Raw genomic sequence first — 16,533 nt, 5'->3', positions numbered from 1 at the left:
GTTTTTTTCTCTCTTTATTTTTGTTTGGGTTTTTTCCTCCTTTTTGTTTCTTTGGTTGTTTTTCTCCTTATTTTTCTTCTCTTTTTTTCCTCCTTATTTTTGTTTGTGTTTTTTTCCTAATTTTGGTTGGGTTTTTTCCTCATTTTTGTTGTTGTTTTTTCCCCCTCTTTATTTTTGTTTGGGTTTTTTCCTCTTTATTTTTGTTTGTTTGGTTTTTAACTCCTTTTTGTTTTGTTTTGTTTTGTTTTTCCTCCTTGTTTGGTTTTTTCCTCTTTATTTTTGTTTGGTTTTTTCCCTCCTTATTTTTGCTTGTTTGGTATTTTTTCTCCTCATTTTCTCCTCCTTATTTTTGCTTGGTTTTTAACTCCTTCTTTTTGTTTGGTTTTTTTTCCTCATTTTTTTTTTCCTCCTTACTTTTGCTTGTTTTTTTTCCTCCCTCATTTTTGTTTTTTCCTCCTCATTTGTTTTTCTCCTCCTCATTTTTGCTTGTTTTTTTTTTTCCCTCTTCATTTTCATTTGTTTCTTTTTCCTCCTTATTTGTTTTTTTCCTCCTTATTTTCGTTTGTTTTTTTTTTCCTCCTTATTTTAGTTTGGTTTTTTCCCTCCTTATTTTAGTTTGTTTTTTTCCCTCCTTATTTTAGTTTGTTTTTTTTTTCCTCCTTATTTTAGTTTGTTTTTTTTTTCCTCATTTTTTTGGGGTTTTTTTTCCCCTCTTTTTTTGGGTTTTTTTTTCCCCCTCCTTGTTTGTTTGCTTTTTTATCTCCTGCTGTTTTGTGTTCTGGGGGCAGTGGGGGCTGGGTGGGGGTGGGTTTGGTTCTGTTCCATCCGTTCTCCTGTAAATACCACGGAGCAGGGCTGTGTCCCCCTCTCTATACCCTTCCCCCCCACACTCTTGGGGTGGGGGTGTGTGTGTGTGTGTTGGGGGGGTGAGGTTTGTGACCACCCTGACACCATCTGTTGATAAGATTTGATTTTACTGCTTCAATCATTTTACTTTATCCAATTTTTACGGAACTTTTTATGTAAAAAAGTTTAAAAAAAAAGAGGAAAAAAAAAAACACAAACAAAAAAAAATCCAACAAAAAAAATAAAATTAAAACATAATAAAGAGAAAAATGACCAAAAAAAAACCAATCAATAACCAGCCCCCGAAAAAACCTTTTGACATGGACCTGGTGCTGCCCTGGCTCTTGGTGGTCCCTTCCCAAGCATCTCCAGGAGTCGTTTTGGGTGACCCAGCTCATGGCCCTGGTGCCCTCTGGGGTTAAAATGGCTCTTTTCTGGCTTGGTGCCCCCTGCTTGAGGGTTGGATGAGGGGGAGGGGATGTCCCCAACCTCCCTGCTGTGCTTATGGGGATGGGAGTGCCAGAAGAACCTTTTGGAGGACCCAGGTGGACTTGGTGCTGCCCTGGCTCTTGGTGGTCCCTTCCCAAGCATCTCCAGGAGTCGTTTTGGGTGACCCAGCTCATGGACCTTGTGCCCTCTGGGGTTAAAATGGATATACTCCAGGTGAGGCTGGGCAGGGTTCTGGGCAACCTGATCTAGCTGAGGATGTCCCTGTTGGCCACAGTGGGGTTTGGACTGGGTGACCTTTGCAGGTCCCTTCCAACCCAGCCTGTTCTGTGATTCTCTCTCCCTCATAGGTATCCCCACCCTGAGCATCCTCATGATGCCCAGACCTCCGTGGGAGGATTTTGGGGTGACCCAGTTCGTGGCCCCTGTGCATCTGGGGTTAAAATGGAGCCACCTTCTTGGGGGCCTCTGAGGGTGCCACCACCTCCCTGCTCTCCTTGTGGATGTGGGGGTGGGACACTCCTGAGGACTAAAGTCCAAGGGTGACAAGTGGACACAGAGGGGGACGTGGGTGCTTGAGGATGCATGTTTTGGTGCCACAGACATGGGGACACATCCCAGAGATGTAGGGACACTCCTGGGGACACCCAAGGACACACCTCCTGGTGCCACAACGCCTACAGGGACACGAACACAAATCCTGGTGACACACAAGTGACAGTTTAATGCAATCCGCCCAGGGACCAACCATCTCCCTGAAGCTCTGCCACTGTCCCCATGCAGGGGCCACCAAAATCACCAGTTCCACCCCCCCCCCAGCACCCCTACAAAAGTACAAAACCCACTTACAAAAATCCCTTATTTGGCAGGACAACGCCGGGAACTCCCTGCTGGGGACACTGGCACACTGTGGGCGTGGTGTCCTCTGGGCCTGGGGACACTGGGCACCTCAGGTCACACAGTGTACATATACCACATCCACTGGCATGGGGACCTTGGGCACCCCAGGTCACGCTGTGCACACAGTGTCCCCTGGGCATGGAGACCTTGGGCACCCCAGGTCACACTGTGCACATGGTGTCCCCTGGGCATGGGGACCTTGGATACCCCAGGTCACGCTGTGCACACAGTGTCCCCTGGGCATGGAGACCTTGGGCACCCCAGGTCACACTGTGCACATGGTGTCCCCTGGGCATGGGGACCTTGGATACCCCAGGTCACACTGTGCACATAGTGTCCTCTGGGCATGGAGACCTTGGGTACCCCAGGTCACACTGCACACAGTGTGTCCTGGGCATGGAGACCTTGGGCACCCCAGGTCACACTGTGCACATGGTGGCCCCTGGGCATGGGGACCTTGAGTCACTCCGTAGATGCTAGCAACTCCCGGTCATGGGCCTTGGGCACCCCAGGTGGCACCATGGACATGGTGTCCTCTAGTCCTGGAGACCCCAAGTCACCCCAGTCCTGGCCCTTGGGGGACCCCAGGTCCCAGTCTCTGGAGATGGTGTCCCCTGGCCATTGAGCCCCCCCCAGGTCCGTGCCTCGGTGACCTGCGGTCACACCACAGAGGTGGCATCCCCAGGTGCCACCAAGCGCTGGGCCACGTCCTGCCGGCCGATGGCAGCCAGGGCCTGGCAGAGGCTGTCCACGGTGGCCCCCTCGGTGGCCGCCCAGGCGCTGAGCAGGGTGCGGGCGGGGGCGCGGCCGCGGCCGAAGGTGCCGATGGCGTCGGGGCTGAAGCCCAGGCTGGTGGCCAGCGAGCGCCAGTCCCCACCCGTGCCCCCAGCCTCCAGCAGCTGCTCCAGCTCCTCCTGACGCTGTGGGGACAGCCCTCGGAGAGGGTGGCCCTCGGGACGGGGCGCTGCAGGGCGGGGGGAGGGTGGAGGTCAGTGGTGGCACCCAAAATCGCCACCCAGCACCCGCTGGCATTTCTGTGCTGGAGCTGGCAGCCAGCTCCACCTGTGCTATTGGTGCTCCTCGACCCCGCTTTGGGTGCTCCTGGACTCCCTTTTGGGTGCTACCGAGGCTATGGCTGCTCCCCAACCCCATCCAGGTCCTCCCTGACCCTAGCCAGGTCCTTTCTAAACCCCTTTGGCTGCTATCTGGGACATGACTGCTCCCCAACCCCATCTAGATCCTCCCTAACCCCATCCAGGTCCTTCCTGATCCCCTTTTGGGTGCTACTTGTGACATGGCTGCTCCCCAACCCCATCTAGATCCTCCCTAGCCCCATCCAAGTCCTGCCTGATCCCCTTTTGGCTGCTATCTGGGACATGGCTGCTCCCCAACCCCATCTAGATACTCCCTAACCCCATCCTGGTCCTCCCTGAACCCCTTTTGGGTGCTATTTGTGGCATGGCTGCTCCCCAACCCCATCTAGGTCCTCGCTGACCCTATCCAGGTCCTTCCTAAACCCCTTCTGGGTTCTGTTCGTGGCATGGGTTCTCCAGCTCCATCCAGATCTTCTCTGACCCCATGCAGATCCTTTCTAAACCCCTTTGGCTGCTATCTGGGACATGGCTGCTCCCCAACCCCATCTAGATCCTCCCTAACCCCATCCAGGTCCTTCCTGATCCCCTTTTGGCTGCTATCTGGGACATGGCTGCTCCCCAGCCCAATCCAGGTGCTTCCTGCTCCCCTTTGGCTGCTCACTGAGGCATTCAGCCATGTTTGGGTGCTTCCCATGGCGTGGATGCTCCTCAGTCCCATTCAGGTGCTCCTCAACCCTGTTTGGGTGCTTCCTGACCACCTTTAGGTGTGGCCCAACCCTGTTTGGGTGCTCCCTGGGGTGTAGGAGCCCCTCAAGCCCATCTCTGTGCCTTATAGGCCACGGTGGCACCTCCAACCCATCTGAGTGCTCCCTAAAGCACCCGAACCCCATCCAGATGCTCCTCAAGGTACAGCTGCTCCCCGAGGACAGAGGCGGTGACCACATCCTGATGGCACCACGGCACAACGCCCCCTCCCCAGACCCAGATCCCACCCCACGATGGGTGCTCGCCTCCCCAAACCCCACCCCGAGGTGCTGGGTGCTCACCCTTGCCGGGCTGGTGGGGCTCCTGCAGGCTGTGGGTGTCCAGGAAGACTCCGCTGTCACTGTGCAGCTTCTCCCCTTCTGCCGACGTCCCCATGTCCCCCGCCCGGGCTTTGGCCAGCTGCTGCTTCTGCCTGCACGTGTGCCAGCTGCCCACGCACACCAGGGGCTGGTCACCCAGGAGGTCACATCACACCTCCCCGTGCCCACCCTCTGCCCTCCCAGCACCTACCACTTGAAGGCCACGTAGGCAAGGAGCCCCACCACCACGGCGGCCAGCAGGGAGCAGTACACCGGGATGATGTCCTTGCCGGTGGCCTCGGGGGGTGGCACGAACTGAGGGGTGACAGACGAGGGGTCCCCTGTCACCTGCTGCTCGTCCATGTGCGCCAGGTCCTTCCCTAGGCGGCGATACCGAAAGGTTAAGGGAGGCTCAGTCTCTCCCACCACCAGCTCTGTCTCAGTTGCCTCTTGAAGGCACCCATGGGTGGTCTTCTTAGTGAAGCAACCAGCACCCATGGGTGGTCTTCTTGCAGAAGAACCAGCACCCATGAGTGGGCCTATTGGAGGGCAATCAGTACTCATGGGTGACCCCCTTGCAGAAGAACCAGCACCCATGGGTGGGCCTACTGAGGAGAATCAGTACTCATGGGTGCTGCTTTGCAGAAGAACCAACACCCATGGGTGGGCCTATTGGAGGGCAATCAGTACTCATGGGTGCTGCCTTGCAGAAGAATCAGCACCCATGGGTGGGCCTATTGAGGGCAATCAGTGCTCATGGGTGACCCCCTTGCAGAAGAACCAGCACCCATGGGTGGGCCTATTGGAGGGCAATCAGTACTCATGGGTGACCCCCTTGCAGAAGAACCAGCACCCATGGGTGGGCCTACTGAGGGGAATCAGTACTCATGGGTGCTGCCTTGCAGAAGAATCAGCACCCATGGGTGGGTCTATTGAGGGCAATCAGTACTCATGGGTGCTGCCTTGCAGAAGAATCAGCACCCATGGGTGGGCCTATTGAAGGGCAATCAGTACTCATGGGTGACCCCCTTGCAGAAGAATCAGCACCCATGGGTGGTCCAATCAGAGGGCAATCAGTACTCATCAGTGACCCCCTTGCAGAAGAACCAGCACCCATGGCTGGGCCTATTGGAGGGCAATCAGTACTCATGGGTGCTGCCTTGCAGAAGAACCAGCACCCATGGGTGGTCCTAATGGAGGGCAATCAGTACCCATGAGAGGTCTCATTGAAGAAGAATCAGCACTCATGGGTGACCCCCTTGCAGAAGAACCAGCACCCATGGGTGGTCCTATTGAGGGGAATCAGTACTCATGGGTGATTCCCTTGCAGAAGAACCAGCACCCATGGGTGGTCCTATTGGAGGGCAATCAGTACTCATGGGTGATTCCTTTGCAGAAGAACCAGCACCCATGGGTGCACCATGGTGCTGGAGCACCCCAAAGACATTGAGGGCTGCACATCACCCCCATTTCCTGCATGCACCTCGAGGGGACACTGAGGCAGGAAGAGGGAAGAGAGTGGGGAGTGAAAAATCCTGAAGGAAGAACAAAGGGGAAGAAATGGAGATGGAAAAGGAAACAAAAATATTGGGGAGGGGAGGGAAGGGGCAGGGAGGAAATGAACCTAAAGGAGAAATAAAAGAGATTGAGGTAGGGGGGAGATGGAGAGAGGGGAAGAAACGGGAATAAAATGAGGTGAAACGGAATGAAAAGGGAATAGAATGGAACTAAAGGAAATAAAGGGAAATCTAAAGGGAAACAAAGGGGAAAAGAGGGAAAAGGGGAGGAAAAGAAGAGGAAAAGGGAAAAAGGGAAGGAGGGGAAAAAAGGAGAAATAAAGGGAAACGAAGAGAAAAAGCGAGGAAAAGGAGTGGAAAGGGGGGAAAAGGGAGAGAAAGAAGGAAAAAAGAGGGAAGGGTGGAAAAGGATGAGAAAAAGCTGAGAAAATGAAGCGAAATAAAGGGGAAAGTAGGGAAAAGGGGAGGAAAAAAGCAAGGAAGAAGGGGAGGGAAAAGGGGGGAGAAAGGAAGGAAAACAGGAGGGGGGAAAGAGAAAAGGAGGGAGTGGGGGAAAGGGTAAGAAAAGGGAGAAGTGAGAAAAGGGGAGCGAAATAAAGAGAAGTAAAGGGAACTACAGAAAAGTAAAGGGACACGAAGTGCCCAAGTGCAACAAAATAAAAACCGAATGGAAGGAACTAACCTAAATCCAGAAAAAAGGAAAGAAAATAAACCCAACCCAAAAGAAAATAAACCAAAAGAAAGCAAAAGCAGCCGAAATAAAACAAAATAACCCAAACCGACCCCGAATAATCCAAACCAGCCCCAAATAACCCAAACCCACTCCAGAACGACCACACCGACCCCCTCCCTCCCCGCAATGGAGTGACCGGAGGTTCCCCGGGGCCCTGCGTGGCCCAGTGGGTCCCGGAGGGCAGCAGGGAGCTCGTTCCCGTCCCGGTCCCGTTCCAATTCCCGGTCCCATTCCCGGTTCCCCCCGCACCGGGCCGAGAAGCAGCAGAAGCAGCACCACCAGGCACAGCCAAGCCTCTCTCAGCCGCTTCGGTCCCGCCCGGCTCCTCTCGGTCCGGTTCGGTTCGACTCGCTGGGCTCGGCTGGCTCCTCTCCGGTTCCGTTCTACTCGGCTGGGCTCGGCTCGCTCTGCTCCGCTTCGGTTCGACTCGACTCGGTTGGGCTCGGCTCGCTCCGCTTCGGTTCAACTCGACTCGGCTGGGCTCGGCTCGCTCCGCTGCGGTTCGGTTCGACTGGCCTCGGCTCGGCTCGCTCCGCTTCGGTTCGGTTCGACTGGCCTCGGTTGAGCTCGGCTCGGCTCGGCTCGCTCCGCTTCGGTTCGGTTCGACTGGCCTCGGTTGAGCTCGGCTCGGCTCGGCTCGCTCCGCTGCGGTTCGGTTCGACTGGCCTCGGTTGAGCTCGGCTCGGCTCGGCTCGCTCCGCTTCGGTTCGGTTCGACTGGCCTCGGTTGAGCTCGGCTCGGCTCGGCTCGCTCCGCTTCGGTTCGGTTCGACTGGCCTCGGTTGAGCTCGGCTCGGCTCGGCTCGCTCCGCTGCGGTTCGGTTCGACTGGCCTCGGTTGAGCTCGGCTCGGCTCGGCTCGCTCCGCTTCGGTTCGGTTCGACTGGCCTCGGTTGAGCTCGGCTCGGCTCGGCTCGCTCCGCTGCGGTTCGGTTCCAAGCGGCTGGGCTCGGCGCGGCCCCGAAGCGCTTAGGGCGTGGCTCGCCTCGGGCTGGGCAGGGCGGGGCGCTTCCCCATTGGCTGAGAGCGGAGAGGCGGGGTGGGGCTTAGCGCGGAGCTCCGCCCCTCGGCTCCTCTGCTGCGGTGCGCCGCGGTTCGAGTCCCGCAGCCGAGCGGCTCGGCTGGAACCGCACTGGTGCAAACCGGGACCCGCGGAAGGATGACCCACCCTTGCCGTCCTCACGCTCTGCGTTCCCTCCCGGCCCCACGGGAGGAAGTATCTGGGAGTGGGAGAAGCAGCTTTATTGAGGCTTGTATGGGGAGGGTGCAGCACCCTGGGGTGGGCGCAGGTAGTCACGTAGTGGGTGCAGGTGTTCATGGGGTGGGTGCAGGGCTTCGGTGTGGCTGCAGGACCTCAGTATTGGCACAGAGTCTCATCATGGGTGCAAGGTGTCAGCATGCACTGGAGGATCTCCATGCGGGTGCAGGATCTCAGCACGGATGCAAGGTCTTGATATGGGCACAGGATGCCAGTGTGGGTGTAGGTTCTTGGACTGGTGCAGCACCCAAGCAGCTTCTCCCTACCAGCCACGGACTGGGTGCCAGAGTTCCACCACCTTCCCCTTGGCATGGACGTAGTAGACAGGGTGCATGGCAGCAGTGGCACAGGCCTATGGTGGGTAAGGATGCTCAGCCAGGTGTGGTGGGGTGTGGTAGGGGTTGGTGGGGTGTGATGGATACTCACATGGTAGGGGATGAGAGCCAAAATGCTGCCCACTGGGAAGCTCTCAAAGTCCAAAGGTCCATCTATGGCTTCCACCTGCCCGTGCTCCTGTGTCATCCCCACCAGCCTGCAGAGACTTGCCATGAGGTCCTCCCCTGTGGGTGTCCACCTGACCCTCGTCCCACCCGTGGCCCACCACAATGCTCACCTGAGCTCAGGATGTCCCTCGATGGCAGCGCAGCCAAAAGGCCCTTGGTCACGGCCGTGGAGGCTGAGGCCAGTCCACCCACAGTCCACCAGCAGCTGGTTGCGGTGGGGGTAATGCCCGACGACCCTGGTGAGGACACGGATGGCCACATCCTCCAGCTGACAGGAACCCAGCTGGGTCTGCTGGAGGTCTGGGAGAAGAAAGTGCCCAGCTCAGGTCAGGCTGTGTCCCACCTCAGAGGGGCTCATGCCAGAGTAGGGAGCTCAATCTACTCACCGTAGAAGAGGTAGTTGCCTGGGTGGACCTCGGTCAGCAGGGACATCTCTGGCACCGGGTGGCTGCAGGACGGAGTGGAGCCAATGCTGGCCTCGGGACACGAGACCCCTGCTGCACGCAGCCTGTCGGGACATGAGCACCCACTGAGTGAGTGGTCAGGGCACGGCAAAGGGGGAACATCCCCTCCAGGCAGCATGGGAAGCAGGCATCGTCACTCCTGGGCACCATGGGAGTGGGGAACAGAGCTGGGTTCATCCCTTTTGGGTGCCACAGGAGCAGAAGTGAGTTCATCACCCCTGGGAACTATGAGGAGCAGAAGCAGGTTCATCATCCTCGAGTACCATGGGAGTGGGATTGGAGGTGGTGTTGTCTCAGGGAGTCCCAGATGTGCAATGGAGCCCCCCAGAAGTGCTCCCCCAACATCTCCTGGATAGTTCTGGGAGCCCCCAGATGCATGAGGAATTCCTCTACATGTGCTGGAGACTCATCAAGTAGTACCAGATGTGCACAGGAGGCCTCAAATGTGCTACAGACCCATCCAGATGTGCCTGGGACCCCTCCAAACCTGTCGTAGCACCCCCCAGATGTGCTTTGGATCCACCTCTCAGGTACTAGGACATCCCTAGATGTGCTGGAGATGTCCCAAAAGATGTATCTGGAATCCACACCCACTGTATGACAGAGCTTCCCCGAGATGTTCCAGGGCACCCCCAGGTATGCTTGGGACCCTCCAGATGTGCCTGTTGCCCAGCTGTGTTAAAACATCCCCAGACACTCCAGGAACCCTCTACCTGTGTCCAACTCCCCCTAGACGTGCTTGAGCACACCTCCAAATACACCAAAGCACCCTCAGATCCATCTGACACCCCTCGTGGATGTTCTCATCCCCCCTCTAGATGTCCCAGAGCATGCCCAGATGTGCCAGTGACAGATGTGCCCAAAGCTGTGACAGAGGTGCCCAAGGTCTTGCCAGATGTTTTTCTAGGGGTGGAGTTTTCCTCGAGTGCCTCAGTTTCCCCACCACGACCAGCTGGGATGGGACTGCAGCCTCCCAGGACACGTCCCCAGGGGAGGATGTGCCCAGGGGTGGGGGAGGATGGAGGTCTCTGAGGACCTCACTGACCATCCCCACTCCTCCTTATCTCACTCCAGCAGGACTCATCCGGCAGCAGCTCTCTCCAGGATGCCAAACCCCGAGGTGGCAACGCTGGTGGCAGTGGGAGGGGGGAAGGGCAAAGACACAGAGTCACAACCTAGCACCAAAACCACATCAAAGGCGACCTGGAGCCATCAACATCCTCCTCCAGCTCCCCGGGGCGGGGTGGGGGGTGGAGGGGAGGGGGAAGTGTCCCTTTGTAGGTCCCGTTTTATGGGGGGGTCATTTCCATTTACAGCCAACGTTTTACGGCTGGTGACACCTCCCGGTGACCGCCTTGGACCTTCCCTCCTCCTCTCCAAAGCATCTCCTGAGCTCTGCCCGGCCCTGCTCTTTTGGGACACTCACTCGGTGACAAAGTCAACCACGGCCATGGTGGTGGCCCGGGCAGTGTCTTGGACAGCTGCGACATCGCGGCAGCCGTAGGTGTTGCCGCAGTGAGCGTAGATCCCCACTAGTGTCACCTCCTCCGGCGCCTCCTCGGCGATGGCTCGGGCGAGGGACAGGGCGCTGGGGTCCGTGGGTCTGACGCCAGCTGTAGGTGGGCAGAAGGATGCGAGCACGGCTCAGTGCGGGGGTGGGGGTGAGGACTTGGATGCTCCATGGTGGGGAATGGAAGTTTGGGGTTGAGGGAGATGGGGAGCATCAACCCCCATGGAGCATCCTGAGAGTGGTTGGGTGAAAATGGGGTTTGGGGAGGTGCTGGGTGTGTCCTGCCGTGGGTGTGTGTATGTGGGGGGGGGGCTTCAGGCCACCTCTGCCACATGGAGCATCCTTGAAGAATGGCTTTAAGGGTGTCTTAAATGGCCCATCTTAGTTGAGCTGGTGGGGCTGGGGGCCGTGGACCATCCTTCCCCAGTGGACCATCGTTGAAGAATGACTTTTTGGGGAGGGTCTTAAATGCTCCATCCCAGTTGAGCTGGTGGTTTTGGGGGCTTGGGAAACACACGGGACATCCCTTCTCATGGACCACCCTCGAAGAATGACTTTTGGGGAGGGTTCATCTTGGTTGAGAAGGTGTCTGTGGGGGCTGGAGGTCAGTGGAGTGTGGACCAGCCTTCCTCAGAGGACTATCCCTGAAGAAGTACTCTTCAGGTAGAGTCTTAGCTGCTCCATCCTGGCTGAGATGGTGAATCGTGGAGGGGGAGACATGGAACATCCTACCCCACTGAGCACCTCGGAGAGGACACTTGATGCTCCATCACAGGTGGTGGTGGTGGGATTTAGAGGGGGGGAGGTGTGTGTGTGTGTGAGGGGTCACCTACCCCTTCCATTGCCACAGTCCAGCTTGAGCCAGACGTGCCACCGCTTGCCGTCGGGCAGCGGGTGCTGGCGGAGAAGAGCCAAAGCCTCGGCGCTGTCCAGGAGGACCTGGAAGTTCTGGAGACGCTGAGCCAAGGCGACGCAGTCCTGCATCCTCCCCGCCGGCAGTGGGTAGGCGTAAAGGATGTCCTCGAAGCCCCCCGCCGCGAAGAACCACGCCTCGGCCAGCGTGGACACCACGATGCCACCGCGCCCGCCGCCCGTCGCCAGCTCCGCGCCCTCCCTGCCAGGCAGGCTGTGCTGGGGGCGCTGCGGCAGGCTGGGGGCATGCTGGGGAGGAGCAGCGGGAGGGGCTGCGAGGGCTGCGGAGCCTACTGGGGGTACTGGGAAGATGCAGGGGAGGATGCTGGAGGGACACTGGGAGGATGCTGGAGGGACACTGGGGGGATACTGGGGATGAGGATCCCCAGGGACTGAGGGGCTGGAAGGACTGGGGAGCATACTGGGAGGATGCTGGGGGGTTACTGGGGGGATGCTGGGAAGGTGGGTGCCAGAGGGATGCCAGGGGAATTGCTGGGAGGATGCTGGGAAGATGTTGGGTGGGAGGAAGGTGAGGAGCTGGAAGGGCTGGGAAGCATGCTGGGGGGGATACTGGGAGGATGCTGGGGAGGATGCCGGAGGGATACCAAAAGGATGCTGGAGAGATAGTGGGAGGATGGTATGGAGTAAGATGGGGAGCACACTGGGAGGATACTGGAATGGGGCTAGGGGGATACTGAGGATGAGGATGGGGAAGATTGTGGGAAGGACGTTGGGAGATACTGGGAGGACACTTGGGGGATGCTGGGGAAAAGACAGATGAGAGGCTGGCAGGACTGTGGAGCATACCGGGAGGGTACAGGGGGATACTGGGAGGGGCACTCACAGCGTCTTGTGTGTCTTGACGTGGGGGCGCAGGCGCAGCCCCAGGGCCCGGCACTGCTTCCGCATCCGCTCCGCGTTGCGCCGAACCTTCGCCTGGTCCAGCGCCAGCGCCGGGGTGGGCAACTGCTCCAGTGGGGCTCCCAGCCACTTACTGGGGTTACTGGGAGCGGGCAGGGAGGGCAAGTGGAGGGGGGATTGGTCTGTACCCAAACCCGCACCCACCCCACGCCAGCGCACGCAGGGGGTGCTGCTGTGGGTGGGCACAAGCCTGGGGGTTCCCTTGGACACTGGCACTGGGACACCTGGGCCTGGGAAGCTGGGGGGGGGGTCGTATGAAGCTGGGAAGTATGGGAGAGGGATACAAGGGTCTGGCACATCTGGGTCACCGGGTACAGGGACACTGGGAACATGGACACGTGGGATTGGAGCATCTGGGATAGAGGCACTTGGACATCTGGGTTACCTGGGATAAAGGTAGCCCCCTGGGACAGGGACACCTGGTCTAGGTCATCTGGAATTGGACATCTGGGAGAGGGACATCTGAGACAAGGACACCTGAGATCCCATGGAATGGATGTCTGGGACTGGGAATCTGGGTCACCTCAGACAGGGACACTGGGAAGAGGGAAAAGTGGAATTGGGAAAGCTGGGACTGGAGCATGTGAGTGACCTGGGGTAGAGACCTGGGAAACAGGGACAACCGGGAATGGGGCCCTGGGAACGCAGGCACTTGGGACATACAGCAATGGGAAGCCTGGGACTGGGACGTGTGGAGGACCCGGGAGAAGGATAATGGGAACATGGACACCGAGGACTGGGATCCGTGGCACTGGGACAGGCGAGTCTGTGCCACCCGGCCCTGGGGCACCCAAACTCTCCAGCTGGGTCTCCTCACTAACCCCTCCAGCACCTGGCACGCCCACCCCAAGGCTGTCTGGGATGAAGTCCCCAGTGCCACCCTGAGCCCCCGCTGCCCCCGTGTCCCACCTGTCCGTCTGTCCTGCCATCCCCGCGTCCGGCCCCGCGGCTGCTCCCAGCTCGGCTGCGCTGGCTCCGGTGGCCTCGCTAGTGCCAGCTCCACGTGACGCCGTGGGCACTCACTGCCAGCCGCGGCTGGGGACAGAGGTCGCTGCCGCCTGAGGGGCCCTCCCGGGGGTGGCAGGGCCAGCGGAGGACATGGGCGCTGCGGCTGGGGACGGCACGGGGGCAGCAGCCAGCTCCTTGGGGACCGTGGCCTCACGCTCGTGGAGGGGGGGGACAAGGAGGGTGACAAGCTCAGCGTGCATCACGCGTGTGCGAGGGGTCTGAGCCGCTCAGCCCTGGTGGCACTGCTGGGACCAAACCCGTCTGTGACACCGGTGCGGCGCTGCAGAGATCCAAGCCAAGTCGGCGGCTGGGAGCGGGGAGGTAGAGAATCGCAGAGCTGAGCCAGCTGGAAAAGACCTTTGAGGTCCTCAAGTCCTACCTATCGGCACCACCTCAGCACCGAGGGCCACATCCAGGCTGTCCTTAAAGACCTCCAGGGCCAGGGACTCTGCCACCTCCCCAAGCAGCCCATTCCAATGCCAATCACTTCCCTGTGAAGAGCTTCGCCCTAATATCCACCCTAAGCCCAACTCATGACACTAGTGCATGGAAAGGCTGAGACCTGAGCCAACTCGTGACACGAGTGCAGAACTGCTGAGACCCAACCCAGCTCATGACATGAGCGCATGGAACTGCTAAGACATCAATGTGTGGAGCTGCTGAGACCTGACCCAACTCGTGACATCAATGTGTGGAGCTGCTGAGACCTGACCCAACTCATGACATCAATGTGTGGAGCTGCTGAGACCTGACCCAACTCGTGACATCAATGTGTGGAGCTGCTGAGACCTGACCCAACTCATGACATCAATGTGTGGAGCTGCTGAGACCTGACCCAACTCGTGACATCAATGTGTGGAGCTGCTGAGACCTGACCCAACTCATGACATCAATGCGTGGAGGTGCTGAGACCTGACCCAACTCATGACATCAATGTGTGGAGATGCTGAGGCTCAATATAACTTGTGACACCGGAGTGCAGAGCTGCTGAGCCCCAGCCCAACTCATGACAGCAATGCGTGGAGGTGCTGAGACCTGACCCAACTCGTGACATCAATGTGTGGAGCTGTTAAGACCCGATATAACTTATGACACCAGAGTGCAGAGATGCTGAGCCCTGACTCAACTTGTGACACCAGAGTGTGGAGCTGCTGAGCCCTGACCCAACTCATGACAGCAGTGTGTGGAGTTGTTGAGACCTGACCTAACTTGTGACAGCAATGTGTGGCGAAGCTGAGACCTGAGCCAACTCGTGACATGAGTTCAGAACTGCTGAGGCCCAACCCGATTCATGATCTGAGCATGTGGAACTGCTGAGGCCTCATCAAACTCATAACACAAGTGTATGGAGCTGCTGAGACTGGACCCAATTTGTGACATCAATGTGTGGAGATGCTGCGACCCAATATATCTTGTGACATCAGAGTGGAGAGCTGCTGAGCTTCAACCCAACTCATGACAGCAGTATGTGGAGCTGCTGAGAGCTAACCCAACTCGTGACGGCAGTGTGTGGAGGTGCTGAGACCTGACCCAACTCCTGACAACAGTGTGTTGAGCTGCTGAGCCTCAACCCAACTCATGACAGCAGTATGTGGAGCTGCTGAGACCAGACTCAACTCGTGACAGCAGTGTGTGGAGCTGCTGAGACCTGACCCAACTCGTGACAGCAGTGTGTGGAGCTGCTGAGCCCAGACCCAACTCGTGACAGCAGTGTGTGGAGCTGCTAAGACCTGACCCAGCTCATGACAGCAGTGTGTGGAGCTGCTGAGAGCTGACCCAGCTCATGACAGCCGTATGTGGAGCTGCTGAGAGCTGATTCAACACCAGACACCAGTGTGTGGCACTGCTGAGGCCTGCCTGAAGTCGTGACAACAGTGTGTGGAACTGCTGAGACCTGACCCAACTCATGACATGAGTGGAACTGCTGAGACCAAAGCCAGCTCAGGACATGACTGGGAAACTGCTAAGGCACAACCGAACTCATGACACAAGTTTGGCTCTGCTGAGCCCAGACCCAACTCGTGACATCAATGTGTGGAGCTGCTGAGCCCAGAGCCAACTCGTGACAGCAGTGTGTGGAGCTGCTGAGCCCAGAGCCAACTCGTGACAGCAGTGTGTGGAGCTGCTGAGCCCAGACCCAACTCGTGACAGCAGTGTGTGGAGCTGCTGAGACCTGACTCAACTCGTGACAGCAGTGTGTTGAGCTGCTGAGACCTGACTCAACTCGTGACAGCAGTGTGTTGAGCTGCTGAGACCTGACTCAACTCGTGACAGCAGTGTGTTGAGCTGCTGAGACCTGACTCAACTCGTGACAGCAGTGTGTGGAGCTGCTGAGACCTGACTCAACTCGCGACAGCAGTGTGTGGAGCTGCTGAGACCTGACCCAACTCGTGACATCAATGTGTGGAGCTGCTGAGACCTGACCCAACTCGTGAGGGCAGTGTGGAGCTGCTGAGCCCGGACCCAACTCGTGAGGGCAGTGTGGAGCTGCTGAGCCCGGACCCAACTCGTGAGGGCAGTGTGGAGCTGCTGAGACCTGACCCAACTCGTGACAGCAGTGTGTGGAGCTGCTGAGACCTGACCCAACTCGTGACAGCAGTGTGTGGAGGTGCTGAGACCTGACCCAACTCGTGACAGCAGTGTGTGGAGCTGCTGAGACCTGACCCAATTCGTGAGGGCAGTGTGGAGCTGCTGAGCCCGGACCCAACTCGTGAGGGCAGTGTGGAGCTGCCGATCGCTGACGCCAGTGGTGCGGGCGGTGCGGAGCTGCCGCGCCCCGTGGGCGGTGCCGCTGGCCGCTCAGAGCCCCACTCGTGCCCATGTCCCAGACATTTATTATCATTAATTATTATCAATATTTTTTTTCTTGTAAAAGGCCTAAAAAGAGGTAAAAAATAACCCGGGAGGGGGCGGGGCCACCCCCAGCAGCTCCTGGCCAGCAGGGTGGGATGGGGTGGGACAGGTCCGTGTCACCCCCCTGCGCCGCAAGGAGTCCCCCTACTCCTCACCCCTGTCCCTCACTCCCCAGGGAAGGGACCCCCTAAAATGGGGGTGGGGCTGGATAAGGCCACGGGCGACGGACTCGCTGAAGGTCCCTGGGTGGTTGGTGGACCCCGGGTGGGTGTCCCTCGGGTGGGTGTCCCTCGGGTGGGTGGCTCTAGCCCCTGCCCTCCGCAGCGTTGTACTCTGTCTCACCAGCTGAGACCTGGGAGATTCGACGCGTGGAACGCCACAGCCGCCGGTGGAACTGGCCTGGCCGCACCTGGGGGAGGGAGAGGAGAACCCTCCCGATGGTCCTATCTGCCAGCTCCTTCCTCATCCTCATCCCCTTCTCCACCTTTGTCCTCATCCCTTTCTT

General features: G+C 58.1%; 3 protein-coding genes across 3 annotated transcripts in view; all 3 read right to left on the bottom strand.

The window, feature by feature from the left end:
• Window positions 1-1,737: 1,737 nt before the first annotated feature.
• LOC135185518 (uncharacterized) lies at window positions 1,738-7,917 on the bottom strand. Its single transcript, XM_064162274.1, has 6 exons — window positions 7,873-7,917; window positions 7,768-7,819; window positions 6,851-7,567; window positions 4,563-4,731; window positions 4,334-4,479; window positions 1,738-3,157 (listed from the first exon to the last, which is right to left on the bottom strand). The coding sequence occupies exons 1-6, from the start codon at window positions 7,915-7,917 to the stop codon at window positions 2,853-2,855; spliced, it is 1,434 nt and encodes a 477-aa protein (XP_064018344.1). The 3' UTR covers window positions 1,738-2,852.
• On the bottom strand, window positions 7,821-13,159 carry LOC135185809 (D-serine dehydratase-like). Its single transcript, XM_064162939.1, has 8 exons — window positions 13,077-13,159; window positions 12,091-12,249; window positions 11,168-11,448; window positions 10,251-10,437; window positions 8,747-8,868; window positions 8,471-8,660; window positions 8,284-8,389; window positions 7,821-8,209 (listed from the first exon to the last, which is right to left on the bottom strand). The coding sequence occupies exons 1-8, from the start codon at window positions 13,094-13,096 to the stop codon at window positions 8,120-8,122; spliced, it is 1,155 nt and encodes a 384-aa protein (XP_064019009.1). The 5' UTR covers window positions 13,097-13,159; the 3' UTR covers window positions 7,821-8,119.
• Window positions 13,160-15,991: 2,832 nt separating this feature from the next.
• The window catches only part of NBEAL2 (neurobeachin like 2), a 30,919-nt gene continuing 30,377 nt past the window's right edge, over window positions 15,992-16,533 (bottom strand). Inside the window, 1 exon segment of the mRNA XM_064162421.1 lies at window positions 15,992-16,437. Within this exon segment, the coding sequence (XP_064018491.1) occupies window positions 16,333-16,437 (105 nt within the window). The 3' untranslated portion in view covers window positions 15,992-16,332.

Source organism: Pogoniulus pusillus, chromosome 23, assembly GCF_015220805.1.
Source record: "Pogoniulus pusillus isolate bPogPus1 chromosome 23, bPogPus1.pri, whole genome shotgun sequence".
Classification (NCBI taxonomy): Eukaryota; Metazoa; Chordata; class Aves; order Piciformes; family Lybiidae; genus Pogoniulus; species Pogoniulus pusillus.
Note: the sequence above shows the minus strand (reverse complement) of the source record. Positions and strands in the feature narration are given on the sequence as shown.